At 39.8% G+C, this 21483-nt stretch overlaps 1 protein-coding gene across 2 annotated transcripts in view; it reads right to left on the minus strand.

The window, feature by feature from the left end:
• Positions 1–21483, minus strand: part of NCAPD3 (non-SMC condensin II complex subunit D3) — a 64790-nt gene that overhangs the window by 12408 nt on the left and 30899 nt on the right. The window contains exons 17-27 of one of the 2 annotated variants that reach the window (XM_032868968.1): positions 17044–17235; positions 16418–16515; positions 16207–16322; positions 12334–12441; positions 10285–10399; positions 10084–10191; positions 8317–8555; positions 7324–7403; positions 1008–1145; positions 565–698; positions 112–311 (exon numbers count right to left, since the gene is read on the minus strand). In XM_032868968.1, the coding sequence (XP_032724859.1) occupies positions 112–311; positions 565–698; positions 1008–1145; positions 7324–7403; positions 8317–8555; positions 10084–10191; positions 10285–10399; positions 12334–12441; positions 16207–16322; positions 16418–16515; positions 17044–17235 (1528 nt within the window). The remainder of the gene's footprint in view (positions 1–111; positions 312–564; positions 699–1007; positions 1146–7323; positions 7404–8316; positions 8556–10083; positions 10192–10284; positions 10400–12333; positions 12442–16206; positions 16323–16417; positions 16516–17043; positions 17236–21483) is intronic. The other variant, XM_032868969.1, reaches the window with a different exon arrangement.

Below are 21483 nucleotides of genomic sequence, written 5' to 3' on the forward strand. Positions count from 1 at the left end.
AAGTGTTAAGGCCATGGGTGAGAATAAAAGTGAGGTAGACCACCAGGAACCAAGGGGTGGACGGAGGAACACAGGAGTATAACCAGGCCCATTTACGGAATGACAACTCACTTGCGAGATGAGCCTCTTCTGAGCTTCCTGCATGACTGCACTGGCCAAGGCTGTGTCATCTTCTTCTAAAAGGAGGTCCTTATCTGCTTTAGATCTCATGGCCAAAAGCTTGATCTCCTTTGAGCTGAGGACCTCAAATGTATCTGAGAGCAATTCACTGGCTTCCATGTCTAGGGGCAGGATGCCATCAGCAAAGGATGCTGAGAAAAGAGCACAAAAGATCAGCTTCTGAGAAATAGTCCAGCCCCAGGGGGGAAGGGTATCCCACACAGCTAGGAGGGCCCATCTTGGCTTCGAGTGGGGGTCTGCCTGGGCACAGCTGATGTCAAAGAAGGAAAAAAACGGGGTCTTCCCATAATATCAGGGTCTCATTTGCTACAGATCTGCTGAGCCATTAGCCACGAGGCATTTCATTTTTAAATATACATTTTATCCCAAACACATGAGGCCTACCCAAAATACTAAGACAGATTTTAGAAGTGATATTGAATCGCTGTTCATCTGTGAAGTGTTCCAGAAGAAATTTGTAGATTTTCATTCGTTTCTGCTTATTTGTCTTTCCCTTCAGTGAAAAGAGCCGCTTCTCTCTATGGTGAAACAGGACAATTTTACCACATCACATGGACAAGGGTACAAGGGTACAATTTCAACAGCAGTTTGCAGCATCCTAAAAGTTGTCTACCCAAGGTGTAAGTGCACAGATCAGAGGACAGTGCTTCCTGGAGGCACTTCCCTCAGGACACTATCACAGGGCAAAGTGTCTCAGGTCACTTTGCCCAGAGAGGGCAGGCCCGCCACACAGAGTGCTGGGGCTGGGGTCTGTGCCTCATCACTTGTACAAAGCAGCTGCCCACCTCCCACTGTTTTGCCTAGCCCTTCCAGAGAGCTCCACTGACCTCTCTGACTGGGGAAACTTGTTATACTTCTCATGCTTCTCGTAGTTATTGAAGTGGAAGATACACTCAATGAAGTGCTGGAAGAACATGACAGGGTTCCTCTTCAGTAACAGGTGAGCCAGGCAAAACTCCCCAAAACTAGAGAGAAGAGGGGAGAAAAGAGAAAGAAAGAGACCCAATTCCTGTTTGCAGACAGCCTCTCAAATTACACCAAAAACACAGGTGCCAGGGGAAGCTATGAATAAGGGAAAGGGATACAAAATCTATCCCAATACACAACTTCATTCAGACCAAAAGCAAGATACAAATTTAGCTTCTTTTGTCTGTCCTTGCTCAAGAGCATAAAGGCTTCTTCTACCTGGATTCCTTTCAAAATTCTAACAAGGTGTTATTATTCAGCTATATTTCAAATGCAGGAAAACAACCAACCGACCCCAAACTGCTCTTCAAGTAGAATTCTGTGGTCCTTATAGCTGATGCAACAACAAACCACCACCTGAAAATGAACACTTGGCTTCCCCCACTTCAAATTGAGGTGTGTTGTCCACAATAATGAACAAAAACCAACTTTTGTAATTGGGACTTCTTCAAGAACTGGGATTAGTTATAAGAGCCTCAAAGTTTGGGTCAGCACAGACAGTGAAGCACTCTCACTGAGCCTTGGACCCATCAGCAAGCCCCAGGCACTCTCCTTTCTCCTGTGGCCCCAAACCTAGAAGAGGCATCTGACATGCACATACCAGGCCACCCAATAAGACACAGATGTCACCAACCCTGTGCCAATCTGAAAGGCAAAACACTAGTGGTTTCCAAAGCCAAATGTATATGGACAAAAGCCAACTGTAGGCCCTAGACAGTTTATCTAGTAGGGGAGAGAAAGCCAAGGCACGAGCATTTGCTCAGGGGTCAGCACGGGGTGGTGCAGGGCTGGCTCTGATCCATTTATACTGTCTAGACCAATGTTTTAATTTCATTTCAGAGTTAAATCCAATTTCCACCTACACAGGGGCACCAGTTAGCTCTCAAGGAGGGAGGAGCAATGACGAGGATAACCCAAAGTGATTCTTGGCTTTCGGAAGCACAGGACTTGCGGGAGAGTCACCTTCCCCTAACGGTCCTCCTAAGGCTAATATTAAAATCACTTTGTATTCAAAGAATACACATTGATTATGACTCAGAGTAGGTAGTTCTGGAAACTTGACTGAAGTAAACCTAGGAAAAAGCTCCACGGCAAAAAGCGGCACTCTGACCACTTACCTAGGAAATAAGGGAACAGCCTAACACAAAACCAACAAAACTCTATTTTGTAAAGGGAATTCCCTTAGGAGAAGTTCATATAAGGCCAGCTAGATGCCCCTGCTGATCTAGGAGCAACTGGTATGTTCTACACAAACTACTGTTTTGTAGACCTGGCTGAAGGGCAAACAAGGTCACAGCATCAGGTGAAGTTCTTTCTAAACAAGGGTTACTCTGGTAAGCTATCTGTGACCAAGAGTGGAGAAAATCATTAAGTAAACAAAAACCATTTCCCTAGAAACAAGACTTTACCTCCCTTTATTACAGTTAACCTACAATGGCATAGCAGTCTTACAACTACCTGCATTTTCTCCTCGTATCTGAAATCATTCATGTCAAAATAAGATTAGACAGAATCCAGTACCCTTCTGCAAGAAGAGGGGCTACCGTGAGCTTCAATTTGTGAGCTTGGACTTGATCTCCAATGTTCATCTACTCAGAATTTAGGTCAAGAATACATACCAGTAAAGGTAACTGATGGGCAAGATACTGCAGTCTACCCCCTAGTGAGTAACTGGCTTAACCAAGTATACAGATAAATCCAAGAGTAACACAAATTATGCAAAAGATTCACATGCTCAGGGCTGGAAGCAGAGTTAAAGGGCTTTGCATCATGAGAAGCCAGAACCCAGAGTCAATGGGTAACATTCAGCACTCGTCTTGCTATTACATTTACTGGGACTAAAAGGACACAATTTAGCCTTACACTTACCGATCTTTCTAGCTTGATAAACTGGGGAAGAGAGAGAATTTGGGATTTTTTTGTCAGCTGAAAAGTTAAAATAAATGAACAGTCTAAGGAATGTTTCCTGGAGCATTCCTTTTAGAGTGGCAGAGGACAACACTTTTCAGATACCTAAAACAGAAAACTTTAACACTTCCAAAGACACCTTCCGAAGAACTCAATTTCCTTTCCCACCTCTTCTCATCCCTCAGGACAACTGAAAGGAACCGGACAATTAAAAGGAACCGTACATAATCACACCACCAATTCAGGGATGTTGTCTAGACATTTTACACAGCATTAATTACATTACACAAAAAACAAAAAGACGACCAGCTAAATCTGAGTCATAATAATCTTTTATAAAACGGTTGTTACTCTCTTACTAAGAATCCAAATCCAGGTTTCAAACAGCCTGGGAGGAAAGGAGGGCTGGAGTCCTCCACCTAGCCCACATAACAGTACATAGCCTCCTCTACTGAGGATCTGGCTAAATTTTGTCTCTCACTGCTTGGTAACTGCTTCCTAGTTTTCTCCATTCCAAATCCCAACAACACTTCTGTGGTCTGAATGTTTGTGTCTCCACCAACCCCATTCCTATGTTGAGAACCTAGCCCCTAAGGAAACAGTATTAGAAGACTGGGCCTTTGGGATTACTGAATGAGATTAGTGTCCTTATAAAAGATGCCCTGGAAAGATCCCTTGTCCCTTCTGCCACATGAAGACACAACGAGAAGCCTGCTATCTGGAAGACGACCTTCATTCACCAGAACCCAATCATGCTGGCGACCTGGTTTCAGACTTCTAACTTCTAAACTTTAAGAAAGAAATTTCTGTTGTTTATAAGCTACTCAGTCTGTGGTATTTTTTTAAAGATTTTATTTACTTATTTGACAGACAGAGATCACAAGTAGTCAGAGAGGCAGGCAGAGAAAGAGAAGGAAGCAGGCTCCCTCCTGAGCAGAGATCCTGATGCGGGGCTTGATCCCAGGACCTTGGGATCATGACCTGAGCCGAAGGCAGAGGCTTTAACCCACTGAGCCACCCAGGTGCCCCCTGTGGTTTTTTTTTTTTTAAATATTTTATTTATTTATTTGACAGAAAAAGAGAGACCACAGCAAAGGGAGCAGCAGGTGGAGGGAGAGAAAGAAGCAGGCTTCCTGGTGAGCTGGGAGCCTGATGTGGGGCTTGATCCCAGGACCCTGGGATCACAACCAAGCTGAAGGCAGATGCCTAACAGACTGAGCCACCTAGGTACCCCCAGGATTTTGCTATAGTTGCCTGAATGGACTTAGACAATTTCTCAGAGAATCTCCAATGTCCATACAGATAACCCCAATTAACCCCTAACTTTCTATTTTTCTGATTTCATCAACTCTAGTGACCCTCCCATGCATCCCCATCCTGAACCATGTCACTACATCCAGAACACCCACTTCTGATGTAAGATAATCTACTTCATGACCGCACACATCCTTCCAGCTTTCTGACACCCCCTCTTCCCACCGCATTTGTTCTACAACTTCACTAACCCCTTGACATGCTCAGTTGCTTCCTCTTCTTCCAACCAGTCCGTCCTCACTTTCTTTACTGACTCAATTGCTATCTTAGTCACTCTTTTGCCTTGAACCTCTCTGGCCTTGCCTTGTGACGCTTCTGTGGCATTTCCCCAGTTAAGCCCCAACCACTTTTTACCTCTCACCTCTTGACTGCTGTACTACAAGGACACCACCTAGTGGGCAGAGGGAATTTTTTTTTTCTTTCCACTGCAGACAGGAGGTTTTATTGATGTTAATGGTCATAGGAAAGGCTCCCCAGGAACCGGGGGAAGGGGGTGCTGAGTCAGTCAGCGGATGCACAAGGCCAGGGCACATATGGGGAGGTTAGGGCACATTCATCTTCTCAGGATTCTGTGGCTCCTTCTTTGGGGAAGGGGGAGAGCATCTTGAGGGAGGAGCAATTCAAAGAGAGCAAGGGAGAGATTAGGCACAGTTGAGAGCTCCTAACCTGAGAGAAGGCAACACAATAGGCAGCAACATCTGTGTGGAAAGCTGGATACATCATACATCATACAATTTTGCAGACCCTAAACTTTAGTGGGTGTATATGACCAATTAAAAATGTCACTCAAATTTGCTCATGCAAGAATCTTCAGGAAATCCACCTAGGCCAGAAATAAATGCATCAGGCTGTGCCACTATAGTCTTTAGAAGACTGTATTAGCAGACATGTATGGAAAATTAATGTGTTTCATACAAGCAGATAGGCCTGACCTAAAAATAAGGGAGCAGACTAATTTAAAATTACAGTTAATAAAGGTAATCATTAGCTTAGCAAAGCTGAAAATCAGGGCCCACATTTAAGCCACGTGGTTTAAACAAACACAGAATATGGAGATACAATGGAAAGATTTAAAAGGAAAGTTATCAGAATACTGCATTGATAATCTTACTACAGTGTAAATACCTATCTATCCTTCTTTTTTTTTTAAGATTTTATTTATTTACTTGACAGACAGAGATCACAAGTAGGCAGAGAGGCAGGCAGAGAAAGAGGGGGAAGCAGGCTCCCTGCTGAGCAGAGAGCCCGATGCGGGGCTCGATCCCAGGACCCTGGGATCATGACGTGAGCCGAAGGCAGCGGCTTTAACCCACTGAGCCACCCAGGCACCCCCCTATCTATCCTTCTAATTTCTTTCTGATTCATGCTCTGATCACTTTTTTTTTTTAAGATTTCATTTACTCATTTGACCGAGACAAAGAGAGAGCACAAGCAGGGGGAGCAGCAGGCAGAGGGAGAAGCAGGCTCTCCAATGAGCAGGGAGCCCAACGTGGGGCTCAAGTCCAGGGCCCTGAGATCGTGACCTGAGCCAATGTAGCTCTTTAACCAACTGAGCCATTCAGGTACCTCTCTGATCACCTCTATAATGGGTTCTGTGTATGTTACATACTGACCAATGCTCTTGTTCACATACATGTAACGAGGCTGAGAAAAGGGAGTAAACCTAGAAGGGTAGGTCTCACCTCACTGGCTCATCACATGAAAGCCTCTCAACACTTCTAATTATAGTTGCCTCTGGGCTATACATTGTAGAGAGGAGAGAGCCAGGAGAGCCAGTCTTATGGTAGCAAAGTAAAGGTAAGAGGGTATTACATCATTATTTTGGTCCTTTCTCAGTTATATAAACAAAGAAAAAGTAATAGTCTCAGCTTTTTATTTCTGACTCTAGATAGCATTAATTAGAATGTTAACCTTCTACTAGTTTATTATGTGAAATATTCCTCCTTGGAAAATTATACCCAAAGAAAACCGAACAGAAATTCTTCCATGGAAGTCAGAGTAAATCACAGGTGACCATATTTAGAACCACTATTATAAGCTATTTATAGCTAATGAACTCTATAAAGACCTTTTCCCAACTGTGGTAGCTTTTGCCATGGCATTCAACATTCTATTTTCCAATTGTAGAACTGCTCCAAAAAGAATTATTCATGCAACATAATCAAGGTTAAAAAATTCTATTAAGATCATTCCTCAACCTCCTGAAAACAATCCTCAAAAACATAGAATGACAGGAATTAACAATTCTCAAGAAACACCCATTTCCAAGAAGCCTTGTAATTTGTATACTCTCATTTCACATGCGTGATTATCTTAAAATTCCCAGAACATCTTCCTTACAAGTTCTGTACTTTTAAAAAGCATGAACTCTATCAAAATTGGCATTTTAGGGCGCCTGGGTGGCTCAGTGGGTTAAGCCGCTGCCTTCGGCTCAGGTCATGATCTCAGGGTCCTGGGATCGAGTCCCGCATCGGGCTCTCTGCTCAGCAGGGAGCCTGCTTCTCTCTCTCTCTCTCTCTGCCTGCCTCTGTGTCTACTTGTGATCTCTCTCTGTCAAAATAAATAAATAAAATCTTTAAAAAAAAAATTGGCATTTTATTGACCTAGAAATCAACATAGTTAAGTCAACAGTTAATGGCTACAATTCCGTATAATTTACTATGACAAACTCATATACTGCTCTTCGTTACTCCTTTAGGGAGAGTCAACAATGTTAGCAAATGTAGTCAGTGCTGAGATTATTTAACGGTCAAATTGGATGAGGGAATTTTTTTCAAACATATGCAAAATAAAGCTTTGTTATATAGCTTACAAATCTGCTAATTCTCTGGCAACTGCCAAAAGCTCACTAAATTCTAAATAACTCAGCTCTAAACCAGTTTTAAAGAAAAGAGCTAATATACACCAGAAATTAGGTAAATCATTCAGTTTTCTGACATGTGAGGAAAGAGTTACCTGGCAATGTCTGGGTGTGAGTCTATCAGAGTGCTGACAAATCTGAAGAACAGAGAGCCCTTCCATTTCACAAATTCTTCCTGTATAAAGAGAAACCAGCTTATTTAAGGATGAATTTTAATATACAAATCCTAAATTCATTCATAAAACCAACTGTTAACTTTCTTTTGTTTAACATCACACCTGTCAGCTACTTACTCTGTCTGTGGCACATTAGCACAGTCTGTTAGCACTCACTTTCCGACCATCTTGAAAGCATTTGTTAATCACAAAGACAAGTGGAGGGATATTTGGGTAGAACAGCATCATATCTACTCTATTAGGAAATGACTCAAAGCACATAGCTTTAAAAGGGAGAGTGCCAATGGTGCCTTCGTCAGGTATCTAACCATATGAAAAAGTAAGTATGTAGAACGTACAAGAATAGACATACATCTTAGTTAAATGCCTTCTTTTTAAAGATCAATTATTATTTCTCCTTCACTTTAGGCTAAACATATGTTCTTGATAGCAAGAAAAATATTGAGTGCTCTGTTCACTAAGTTTAGAGTTCACCAAGTTCTTTCGCATACTAAAATGTCTCATTAGACTCTCAGAGCAACTCTGAGATAGCCAAGGCAAACATGATCCTCATTTCACAAAAGAAGTTATGTCGAGAAACACTGACTTGTTCAAAGTCAAGGAGAATGACAGGATCGGAACTAGAAGTACTCATCCACTGAGTGTGTTCTTCTCTACATGGAATTTATTCACAAAAATGAAACCTCACATTGGTTGACAGGATATCTGAACAAACACCCAAAATAAACATTAGGAAGTAACGATCTGTTTAAAAGCCTGTACAGAACATCAGAAGAGTGATATTTTAAACTAGAGCCAAGGCTGATTATTTTTGGATTCTACTACAGAGCAGCACATTTCCTATGTTACTCAAATATTCCCTGAAAGAAATAGTGGAAGGAAAAATATGACAGGTCCTGTTCTCAGACATACCTGCAAGAGATTCGTAAGCAAGATGAGTGTTTGCTTTCGGATGAATGGATTTGAATCCTTCAGACACATGGAGATATTGGGAATGTACTTGTCCACCATGACAGTGTACCGGATACAAAGATCACACATGACGATGACAACATTGTTGCGAACAGCAACATCATCACACACTTCCAGCTCTCGCACAAGGGCCGGGATGCTCTTCTTTGCAAGATCCTCATGCTGTAAGCACAACTTACCTGTCACAGAAGAGATTAAGATGTCTTAACTCTAATCCTATGCCTACATTTTCTCCAGATATACCTTGCTAAAATATATATTTTACTTGATCAAAGTTAAAATATCATGCCAACAATCACAAACAAAAGGTCAAAGGCAGGCAAACTCATGCTACTAAAAATAAGGACGTTCAAAACACCTAAAAAAATAATATCCCCCTACCCCTTCCAGGGTTTTATGAGACATAGACTAAGAGATGTTCCTTCACTGGAGTAAAACTATTTTTTTTTTAAAGATTTTACTCATTTATTTTGACAGAGAGAGAGAGAGATCACAAGTAGGCAGAGAGGCAGGCAGAGAGAGAAGGAAGGAGACTCCCCGCTGAGTAGAGAACCCAATGCGGGACTCGATCCCAGGACCCTGAGATCATGACCTGAGCTGAAGGCAGAGGCTTAACCCACTGAGCCACCCAGGCACCCAAACTATTCTCCTTTTAAAGTCAAAATATGAATTTCAGAATTATCTACTCATCTGAAAAATGACCAATAAAATCTAGAAGATGATACATTTTATTTTGATTATACACATATTCCACTAAAGCCAAAAAGTTTAATAATGAATTTGAAATCTGAATTAGGTAAATAGGAAAGAATGACCACCTCATTTTATTTCTTGTTCACGGTTAGGAGAAGGAAAGCTGTACATGAGTTTCGTTTGTATATTTTTTTTTAAATTTTGTTTTTTTATTTGAGAGAAAGAGCATAGGCAGGCAGAGGGAAAGAGGGGCAAGCAGACTCCCTGCTGAATGGGGAGGGCTTGATCCCAGGACCCTGAGATCACGACCTGGCCAAACTCAGGAGCTTAACTGACTGCACCACCCAGGTGCCCCTGTTTGTATTTTTTTTTGCAGCCCAGAGAATGTTTTGCTCTTATTCACAATTCTTATATTTCTGAAAAATAACTATTATTACAAAAAACATTCATAAATCTTATCCAGCATAAAATAAACAAGCATACTAAAACAAAATTAAAATCACAGCACAGAGGTCAGTCTTTTTGAGATTCACAACAATTTGAGTCCATAGGGAAATATGTTTATTAATTAGCTCATCTGCCAGTCCTGGTAGGTATCAAATAATCTATTTCCTTTTATGAACTGAACTGTAAATTAATTTTTTCATTCCCAGAAATCAGTGTAGTACCCGGCATACAGTTCCAGATGAACAGACTTCGTGGTGCCACATTATGAATATTAAAAAAACAAAAACAGGAACAGGTATAATTGTAATAAATTAACATAAAAACCAAAAGCTCCCTATAGGGGGTGTCTTGAATCTGACTGTCTTGGGCGGCTGCCAACCAAGGGCTCTCATTATCAGCTCTCTGGTATGCCTCTGAGGTGGGAGCTCCTAACAAATTCACAAGAGCTAGAGTAAATACAAGTGTAGCATATGTAATACATTACTAAGGCTGCCTTATTTAGGACAAAAAGCTACTCATGGAACTAGACTAGGTGTTTTGAACTTTCCCCATGTTATTCTTGCTTACCCAAGGTAATGATGGCATGTGCTCTAATCACGGAAGGCATGACACAGCTTCTGACTGGGGAGAGTGGCTGAAAGACTGGGGCTTCACTGCTACCTTGAGAAGATGTTGCTACAAGGAAGGAAAAGAGGGCTTATTTATAGTATCTCAGGGGCTAACCACGCCTTAAGACAGCCATGCAGAAGATAATTTCAAGTGCCTTACGATGATCTGTATCAACAGAAGAAGCTAGAATGGACTGAATCAGAAGGAATGCTCGCTTCTCCACTCGGGCTGGACAAAGCTGGGCTATATCTCCTAAGGTAAAAATGTACTTCACCTGCAAAAAGAATTGGTTTTGCAGTAAAAATAAGGCAAAAGAAAAATTAACTGTAGCTCAAGACATGTCAATTTTTTTTGTACCCCAAATTAACTATTTTTTTTCCATAGAAACATACAGCCACTGTAAAAATTCAGTCACTAAAAGGTAAAATCACCCAACTATATATATATATATATAAGCATATATTATATATGTATAATAAATGTTTAATGACTATATAAGTATGTTAAGAACTATTGATATCATCATAATTTACTTCACTACTAGCAAACATTTACACTATTTCTAATCCTTTACTATTATTTGCTTTCCTTCTAAAGAATACCTTTGTACCTTTAAACACTGTTTTACTTCCTTAGAAGTAATCCAGAGTTAAAGGGCATAAAACTGTTTTACATTTTAAAAACACATTTCCAAACTGTCTGCCTGATTGGTTTACTATTTAGACTCCTATCAAAAACTTGTAACTTGTCTTCCTCACAGCTGCTGTGTTTATGAAGACATTCAATTGATAATTAATAACACTGCTTTTTTTTTTCATCCTAAAAATGCAGGGGTGAGGCTAAATAGTAAAATGTAAAAGGTTTATTATTATTTTTTTTAAGATTTACTTACTTATTTTAGAGAATGTGTGTGTGCAAGCAGGGCGAGGGACAGAGGGAGAGAGAGAATGTTAAGCAGACTCTGCCCAGAGCAGAGCCCAATGTGGGGCTTGATCTCATTACCCTGAGATCACGATCTGAACCAAAATCAAAAGTATGTATATTTAAAAAATGCTGAACATAAACATCTTAGTGATTAAAGGAATATTTCAATTCTATTTAAAGAAGAGTGACGTAAACAATATGATACAGGGCAAAACATCTCCATATATATTTTGACTGAAGGGAAGATTTTGATGACATATTTAATAGTTGGAAAAAAATTTAGAGGGAAAAACTCACTGGTCATAATAAGCATTTTTCTTAGTTTGGGCAGTGATTGCTCAGACAAATTAGAGGCGTGAGACCCCCTAGAAGCCCTGGGACAGGGCCATATTACACATCAAAGCCCTCTGAACTGAAATGTCTGGATTCCTAATGATATTTTTATTACTAAAGTTGTATATTAATACATCAGCACAAATGGTCTCTTCTCACAAATCTAAACATAGTCTTCAGTTTCTAGGTACAAGTGTGAGGTGCAAAGAGGAGAGCTCAGAGGAGAGGTGCTCTACTAATTTTCAAATAGATGAGAAAAATGGCCAATTCTGGTGAAATGCTGGCCTCTACTGAAGGGCATCAAAAAGTTTTCTTTCCAAAGTGTCAGATGTTGGCAGTCAGAATTACTACAGCATGTTTTGTTGATGGTCAGCCACTCAAATCAAAACTGGCTCCACATTTACTGGCCCACAGAAATTAACTGCACCAACACAATTTCTAAAGCAGGGTGCCATGTCATACAGTCTTGTTGCTCCAAGGTTACTTGTATTTTCAATTTTCAAACACTCCTCTGTATTACAGACAAGGCTTCAGAACTGCTCAGCACTATTCCCTAGTTCTACAGTCTGATACTCAAACAGCTTAGCAGACATATTATAATTTAAATACACACCAAACAAATAAGCCAAAAGAACAAAGAGCATACTCCCTTTATTACTTTCTTACCTTATTATTTCAGTGCATACTGTGTTTTCCCTGTTGGATCAGGTACCTCACAGGCTCTAGCTGGATGAAGCATATCCCAACCAGTTTTTCCCCAGATAATAAGTACATGAGAGAAAAATGAAGAGGCCACCAACACAAAAATTTTTCTAAAAAAAAGTAAGGAAGGTCTAGGCTCGGAAAATCCTTTACTTGCTAATAGCATTAGAAATGCACATTAGAAAGTCATTTTTAGAAAATCCTGACCAATGTAAAGGAAAGGAATGTCTGAGAAAAGTAATTACTTACAAATAGGTCTTCATCCATATTCCCGGGTCCATTTTGCTTCAGAACTATGTCAGAGAGTGACTGCACACAGGTGGAGAGGATATCCCCACACACCTGTTTCAGTAGTTCCTGTGGCAAGTCAAAGGTAATCTCTGAAGGATTCCATACATCAACAAGACTATCCATGAAACAATTTTCTCAGAAGAAACTCTATGGTCTTCAAAGGCATAAACCATGAGAAGTCCTAGCCATCATGCTTTCGAATCTTTGCTCTTTTTAGCAATCTGGCTAGAAGAACGAAGCAGAATTCACAAAGAATAGTATATATATATAGATAGATAGATAGATAGATAGATGTACAGTATATATATATATAGATACATATATAGACATCTCTATATATATCTCATAGGTGTGTGTATAAACACATATAATACACACACACACCCCTTTCTTTTTCCACGTACCCTTTAAGAGCAAAAACCAAACATCTGGGAAGATCTAGTGCCCTGATAAGAAATCTATAATAGTGGTGCTCTTCCATTAATAGAGAAAAACACTGGGAACCTGGGTGGTTCAGTTGGTTAAGCAACTGCCTTCAGCTCAGGTCATGATCCTGGAGTCCCAGGATCAAGTTCTGCATCAGGCTCCCTGCTTAGTGGGGAGTCTGCTTCTCCCTCTGACCCTCTCCCCTCTCATGCTCTCTCTCTCTCTCTCTCAGTAAACTCTTTAAAAAAAATAGAAAAAAACATCACAATTCTTCTAGCATATGTAGATGGCAAATTAACTCCTATAACAAATAGTATACTTTAAAAAACAAAGAATAAAAAAGAACAGTTGTTATCATTTTGAATGTATTCATTAAAGACAAGTTTCCCATCTCTTGTTAGTTAAAATAACCTCAAGTGGTCGCCATCTCTAGTATACAACACTTCCACGCCAGCTGAGAGAGCTCAGTCACATTCTGTAGCTCTTTGACTACATTTTCTCTAGGAGGCCAGTCCCAAAACACCTAAGTTTAGCTAAGAGGCTCCACTCCAAGATTTCCATGTTATCCTATGCATGTTTCAATTTTAGGAATGATTATATTACTATTATTATTTTTTAAAGATTTTTATTTATTTGACAGAGAGCAAGAGGGGGTAGGGAGTGGACAGAGGGAGAGGAAGAGGGAGGAGCAGACCATGCACTGAGTGCAGAGCCCAAGCTGGGACTTGATCCCACAGCCCCGAGATCGTGACCTGAAATGAAATCAAAAGTTGGGATGCTCAACTGACTGAGCCACCCAGCAGCCCCAGAAATGATTATAGTACATGTTGAAATCACCTGTTTCCATGTGCATTTTCCCTGTTATGTTGTGGGTGCCTTAGGAAGGGACTCTGTTTTAACCATCACCCCAGTGCCCAGCAGCACTACCATAAAACGGTGCTCAATGTTTACCATACTGCAGCCACTATGACTGTGATCCAAATGTTTTTTAGTTTGACATGGCCTAAAACATTTCAAAATGACTGTCTTTATTACTTTTTATGGAATTACTGTACTTATTTTAATAGATTGCACAGCTTGGGCTATAATGCTGTCCAAGAGAACTTCTGAAATCTGTATGCTCTATCCTGGCAAGAAGACAAAGGTCAACTTGTGTGAGACCTCAAGCCTAGAACTGGGCTGGATAGTTGGACTAGAACTTCTGTAATCACAGAATCTGGGAGAGAACCGTTATGCCCATCTAATCCTGGGATTCTCTCCACATAGGGAGGGACTCATGTCAAGTTGTCTAGCTTCTCTCTGAACACATCCAATGACTTAGGATATGTATTCTGAGGCAAGTCCCTCCATTTTAGGCAGACCTTAGTATGTTTTATCTTTAGTTGGCCAATATTTGTCTCCTTGCAATTTCCCACTCACTGGTCCAAATCAGTTTTCTGTGATGCCAAATAAATCTAATTTTTTTCATTTTAAGGTCCTTCATATATTTGAACTTAGCTAGGCAGTGTATCCCACATAATTCTTCTCTTCACAGTATAGTATAGCATGGTAATAAAATAACTACACACCCAGGTCCCTCAGCTGTTCCTTATACAATGTGCTTTGCAATTGCCTCACCAAATTGCTTTCCACTGATATATTCAATTTTATCAACATTTCTCTAAGGAGTTGCCACTTAAGTTAAATTAGAACACCCCAACTTAGATTTTACCAATACAAAGAAGAGGACAATCACCCCTCTTACTATAGACACTATTTCTATTAATACAGTCCAAAATCTCACAGATTGTTTCTAGTGATTGCCACAAAACACTATTAACTGGTAACAACCTTATAGATAGCAACAATGCCCCAAGAACTATGTCTTTTCATATAGAGTGCTGTTGAGCTTTGGGCAATTTTTCTCAGTAAAATATAGAATGTTCATTTACAGAGAAAAGGAAAAGAGACGTATGTTTAGGGGACACACCAGATTAAACGAATTTAAAAATCCCAAGATTCTGGAAAATCTCAGGGTGCACTGTCTACTACCAAGGAAATAGTGTTGACAAAGCTACAACCATGGTGGTAGTAACCTCTCTTCTAGTTCTGTTTTTAAATGTGAAAATAACTCTGTCTTCCTCACAGACTCTAATAATGATACAACTTACTGTGCTAACAACTGTGGGCCATTAGTGAGCAGCCAGTGGCCTCATAAGGCCCCAAGGCCTCCAGTATTATAGATCACTCTTCGTCCAGCAAGTGCTGGTGAAAAAAAAGACTGGGAAAGCAGTCAGAGGCCTTAGTTCCAGGCAGGGCTCTGCCATTAATCAGTGGTATGCCATCAAGACATCACAGTTTCACAATCTGAGAAATATACATTTCCTCCCACTTTTTCCTACATCATTCTTTCTTCATGAACAGCTTTTTGTTTTGTTTCGACCTATTTTCTGCTATTCAGATATGCTCCCTACTTAGGTAATGTTCCCTATTTAAAAGTTTTTCTTGGATGAAAAGATAAACAGAAAAATCAAAGCAAGTATCCCTTTCACCAGATGAGCCAAAAGGTACACTCCAGGAAAACACCAGACACCATTTACATGGAAAGAACAGGGCATTTTTAGTTAAGTACATTTCAACCTGTTTTCAGTCCTAAGGAAAAAAAGTTATAATATGCTTTCTTATTATATCTGTTGCTACAAATAGAAGATGTAACTTATCAAGGAAGGACTTTCTTTAAGGAACTTATATAAGAAATGGAAGCATAGGAATGTAGCTGAATGAAGCAAAAATTATTTTTATTCTGGGAAACTTAAAAATATTCCAGCAGTTATTTAAATTAAATTTTCACTTCTAGAATCATTATTAATAACCTTAGTCCTAAAATTTTTCATTATGATTAGCATTGTCTAGGAGTATATTTCATGACAAAAACAGACTACATGGTAATAAAATAACTTACTAGAGAAACTGATACGAATATTAGAGAAAGTAATGGCTCTGTCTCATGCGAAACCCTGGTTTGGATTTGTGTGTATGTCTACCGAAAACATGAGCTGTAGGCTCTGACCAGCTTTGGGGACGTGATACAGGAAGAGATATTAGAGTAATATAGGCTTATAGTAACAGAACAGGTATTTCTCAGGAGTATGACCTCTCAAATGATCAGAAATCATTTCCTAGAAGACACCTGTACCTAGAACCAAAATGGTGACTTCCTGAGGGAACCCTGGGTCATTAGTAGCCAAGATCTTCTCGGGGAATGTCAACTGCTTGTCACATAAGAATTTCCTTGTAGTATCAGCTGCTGGAGACTACCCATTCCTATAGGTTCTCCAAAGAGAACACTTTTCAAACTTCAAAACAGAGTAATATGTCTAAGTACAAATAAATGACAAACATATCCAGGAAGAGTTTGTAGCCTACCTGTTCTTCCATAGGTGTCTCTGCAGATGCTCTACAGAGTCTTTGTAAAGTATCAACAGCTGAGCTGATCAACTCTAGAGACCATTGGAATCCATTCAGCTTACACTTGACCACATCTAAAAAGAACGTCAAAACCTTCCAAATTTAACTGCTTAAAACATATATAAAGTAAGAAGCAAAGCCTTTGCAAGATTTTCCAACAGACACTCACCGGTCACCTTGTCCCGGGTGCTCTTAGGAAGATGCTTCGCAATATGCCCAATAACACACAGAATATGTCCTAAGGTGTTTGAATTGGGATTCTGTTGACTAGGAAAATGACATAAAGAATATCAATATAGAGCCAAAATAAACTCTGCTGCCAACAAAAGAGTCTCCAGATTGTTAATACTGGAGGAATGTAGGGTAGCATAGTTTAGGAGTCAAGTTGTAGGAGCATTAAGGCACTTAAATTACTGGGACAAAGGGTAAACTGAGAGCTTAAAACTTATTCTTATCTTCATGTTTGTTTTTATTCCAGAATATAAAGATAAGATCTATGTATAAGCATAGCTATGAAATAGCCCACTTCCTTTTTTTCTTTTTAAAGATTTATTTTTGTCACAGAGAGAGATACAGCGAGAGAGAGAATATAAAGAGGGGGAGTGGGACAGGGAGAACAGGCTTCCTGCAGAGCAGGGATCCTGATGTGGGGCTCGATCCTAAGAACCTGGGATTATGACCAGAGCTGAAGGCAGACAGATGCTTAGCCACCCGGGCGCCCCAAAGAGCCCACTTCCTTAAGACATGAGCTTTGTTTACAAGAATCTTCAGCAACTACAGTATAAGCATGCAAACCTGCTGATTTTCTCCCAAGACTCTATTATTTTGGTGTAGTCCAGCTTGGGGGATGAGCAAGCAATCTCGGAGAGCAGCATCCAGGCTGGTGCAGAATGTTCTGTGCCAGTGTAGGATATCACATTGTTTATAAAACTGGATGAGAATTTCTCTTTCTTGGACCAGATATGAAAAGCCTTATTTAAATAGCGGCTGGAAAAAAAGACGGGAATGAACAATTGTAACTGTAAACATACAAAACTGTTCAGAGCAGCCCTCAGTGAAAGGTTACCACCTTCTGTTGCTCCAGGACTCCTCTGGTACATCAAACATCTATGCAGAAGTTCCTGGCTAGTGACGTATTTGATACCAAATTAGGCATCTTTAAAAAATATTTTTTTTAAATTTTATTTATTTGACAGAGAGAGAGAGAGAGAGCGCGCCCAAGCAGGCAGAGTAGCTGGTAGAGGGAGAGGGGAAGCAGGCTCCCCGCTGAGCAAGGAGTTTGATGTCGGGGCTTGATCCCAGGACCCTGGGATCATGACTGGAGCCAAAGGCAGTCACTTACCCAACTGAGCCACCCGGGCACCCCTAAAATTTTTATTATACAGGATAAGATATATTTATTCCTCCCCTTATAAAGTATTTATTATGTATTTATTTATTTTAAAGATTTATTTATTTGACAGACAAAAATCACAAGTAGGCAGAGAGGCAGGCAGAGAGAGAAGGGGAGGCAGGCTCCCTGCCAAGCAGAGAGCCCAATGTGGGGCTCGATCCTAGGACCCTGGTATCATGACCTGAGCCGAAGGCAGAGGCTTTAACCCACTGAGTCATCCAGGCGCCCCTGAAGTATTTATTTTTAAAGCAAAGAATAAAATTTCACAATTCATTTGAGACCCTTCTTATCCTCGTTTCCTCCAAAACTGCTATACAAACATAAGGGATGGGTTACCAACAACAAATACATGAGCTTAGAGGGTTTTGGTGACAATAAACGTAGACATTGCTGATTTTTCAATGGAAAGACTGGAGACAAATGACATTCTAGCATTTAAATATGGTGATATTAAACAAGCTAAACTTTGCCATGACCTGCCAATACCACTCAGAAATATATATTTTTAACCCTTTAAAAATAAGACAAAAAATGCTTCTTGTGTATTAAAGTGCTGGTGTTATTTTTATATCATTTATCTGACTTCTTCCCATAGCACTGAACAAGATCACATGACTGATAAGACGAATGAAGTGTTACCTATCTAAGCAAAGAGAAAGATACACTTCTTCCTCCAATTAATATTTCTTAAACTTCTAGGAACACACACACACTCACACATACTCACATACCAAGACTTTCTCACTAAATGAAAATAATTCTCAAAGCATGCAGAAGACAACGGAAACAAAATTAACATACCTACACATAATAAGCATATCCATATAAATTAATGGTTTGAATAAATTAGCTACTGTTTATCTATCTATAAATTCTTAGAATTTTACTGCAGGTAGCTCATACTTTATATCTGATTACAGTCCAAAAGCAACATACATGCAATCAGCAAATATTTTAAAATGTATTAAGAATCACACAAAATATTAAGTAATGTTTACTGTAAGAAATGAACAGAATGGGGGAAAAAAAATCCTCTGAACTTCCAGTTTTGAAACCTCAAATTTGACAACTCAGACCCCTCCACATCAGCTGAACAGTTCCCAAAAAGCCTCCCTCAATTAGCTTACCCCTGAGTTAGCCCCACTGTTGATCACAAGTCACTCCCTATCAAGTCAGAATGTTGTCAACAGATACTAACCTGGTTCTTTTGTACAATACCACTGACCTCTATCCTATTATCAAAACCAATGGACTATGATCAGTCCCCATTTTCCATGATCTCTGCCAGACATTACTGACTACTCTCTCTGCCCTCGTACTCTGGTCTATGGTCTAATTGCTGGATCTCTTTTCTTTTCCCTTCCCTAATCCCTTTTCTTCAAAACACTCTAATGGCTGATTTGAAAAGTTCTATTCTTGGTCCTCTTCTCTTTCTACAACAGAACCTGGATGATCTCATTCATTACCAAAAGGTTTCCACTTAGACATAACAAAACAATGCAAGCACACATCAAGTTAGTTAACATATAGTGTAGTACTGATTTCAGAAATAAAATTTTGTGATTCATCACTCACATAGAATACCCAGTGCTCATTCCAACAAGTGTCCTTCTTAATACCCATCACCCCACCCACATCACCTCCAACAACCCTCAGTTTGTTCTCTATACTTAAGAGTCTCTTATGGTTTGCTTCCCTCTGTTTTCATCTTACTTTATTTTTCCTTTCCTTCCCCTCCCCATATTCATGTTTTGTTTCTTAAATTCCACATATGAGTGAAATCATATATTTGTCTTTCTCTGACTTATTTCATTTAGCATAATACAGTCTAAGTTCCATCCACTTGTTGCAAATGACAAGATTTCATTCTTTTTGATCACAGAATAATATTCCATTAAATACATACCAACCCCCACATCTTTATCCATTCATAATTGATGAACACTTGGGCTCTGTCCATAATTTGCCTATTTTTGATACTGATATAAACACTGTGGTGCATGTGCCCCTTCAAATCAGTATTTTTGTACTATTTGGATAAATATCTCACAGTGAAATTCTGGGTCATAGCATAGCTCTATTTTTAACTTCTTGAGGAATCTCCATACTGTTTTCCAGAGGGGCTGTACCAGCTTGCATTCCCAACAGTGCAAGAGGGTTCCCCTTTCTCCACCATCCTCGCCAACATCTGTTGTTTCCTCACTTGTTAGTTTTAGCCATTCTGACAGGTGTGAGGTGGTATCTCATTGTGATTTTGATTTGTATTTCCCTGATGATGTGTGATGTTGAGCATCTTTTAATGTGTCTGTTAGCCATCTGGATATCGTCTTTGGAAAAGTGTCTATTCATGTCTTCTGCCCATTTCTTAACTGGATTTTTTTTTTTGGGGTGTTGAGTTTGATAAGTTGTTTATAGATTCTGGGTACTAACTCTTTACATGACGTGTCGTTTGCAAATATCTTCTCCCATTCCACAGGCTGGCTCTCAGTTTTGTCAATTGTTTCCTTTGCTCTGCAGATATTTAAATTGGACTTCCATCTCCTGCCCTCCCTCTATTAAGAAATCTGCCCTGATTCTGCTTGTCATACCTCAGTGAATGGAAATCCCAATGACCAGTTATTTTGGACAGAATCCGGGAGCCTTCAGGCCTCTAAGCCTTTGTATTGCTATTTTCTGTCTGGGAACTCTCACTATTATGGCTGCCTGGTTAATTCTACTTAATCTACCGCTGGGAATAATTCAGCTCTTGCCACCATTGATAAGAAGCCAACCTAAGCTAAAAAACAAACAAACAAACAAACAAACAAAACAAAACAAAAAAAAAAAACACCTAACTGCTCTATACCCTTCCTCTTTGCTCCTAAAACTCACTTTCTACTAAAGTTGTGAATTTATTTTGTCTCTTTCCACTAGACTGTGAGCAGCTTAAGAAGAGTCAAAGTGCACTGATCCCTTTCAAATCAAAACTTTACCAATTCTAAACTTCCACTTCTTAAACATACTTCATTCTCTTCACTTCTAATGCCTTCTCCTTGATGCAACCCCTCATCATCTTTAACTTAAATCACTTCAGTGTTGGCCTGTTTTCTTAGATTCTAGTTTTCTCCTGGTCACCAAGCAAAAGTCCCTTTCTGCACTTCTGTGAAACTGAAAGTGGAGCTGAGAAGCCAGCAGGGGGCGCTCTCATGCCGACCACTGGTCATCAATTTCAGACCCAACAGGAAGGGTAATGACTTGTATTCCCAAGAGGAACAAGCTGACTTGACTATTCCAGCCAAGAGGTAGGATTCCTTCTAGCCTGGTGACAGCCCAGCTAATTGAGAGTATGTCACAATTCAGCCAGTGAGAAACAATTACCACCTTGAATTCTCACTCACTTTCAATGCTTTCCTTCAAAGCAGCCCCTCCCCAAGTTCCCCTTTCTCTAAACACTAACAGTTCCTCTCCTTTGATCTCCAGACTTGCCTGTGGTTTGTCACAGCTATGCTATTCCTGTATAAACCCATTTTGCTGGTAAAATAATTGGGTGTTTTATTTTCAAGGTTAGTATTTCCAAAAATATAAAATCCTGTATTACCCATCCACTTTAAATTCATCAGCAGCCTCCCCCTCCCATTCTGTTTTCTATCTAAAGTCAAACTCCTTGGTATGCTTTGTTAAAACTTTGCAGTATGTGGACCCTGCTTAACATCTCCTTTCATTTTATGTAGTCTGACAGGCACCATTTCTCTACTCACACTGAAATCCTATGGCTCCTAACAGGACGCACTGTTTATGCTTCCATGGCTTTGCACTTGCTGTTTGTTTCCCCTTCTGCCTCCTTATTAGCCTACAATATTCAA

This window comes from Lontra canadensis, unplaced genomic scaffold (genome assembly GCF_010015895.1).
Source record: "Lontra canadensis isolate GAN:19392208 unplaced genomic scaffold, GSC_riverotter_1.0 scaffold36, whole genome shotgun sequence".
Taxonomy (NCBI): Eukaryota; Metazoa; Chordata; class Mammalia; order Carnivora; family Mustelidae; genus Lontra; species Lontra canadensis.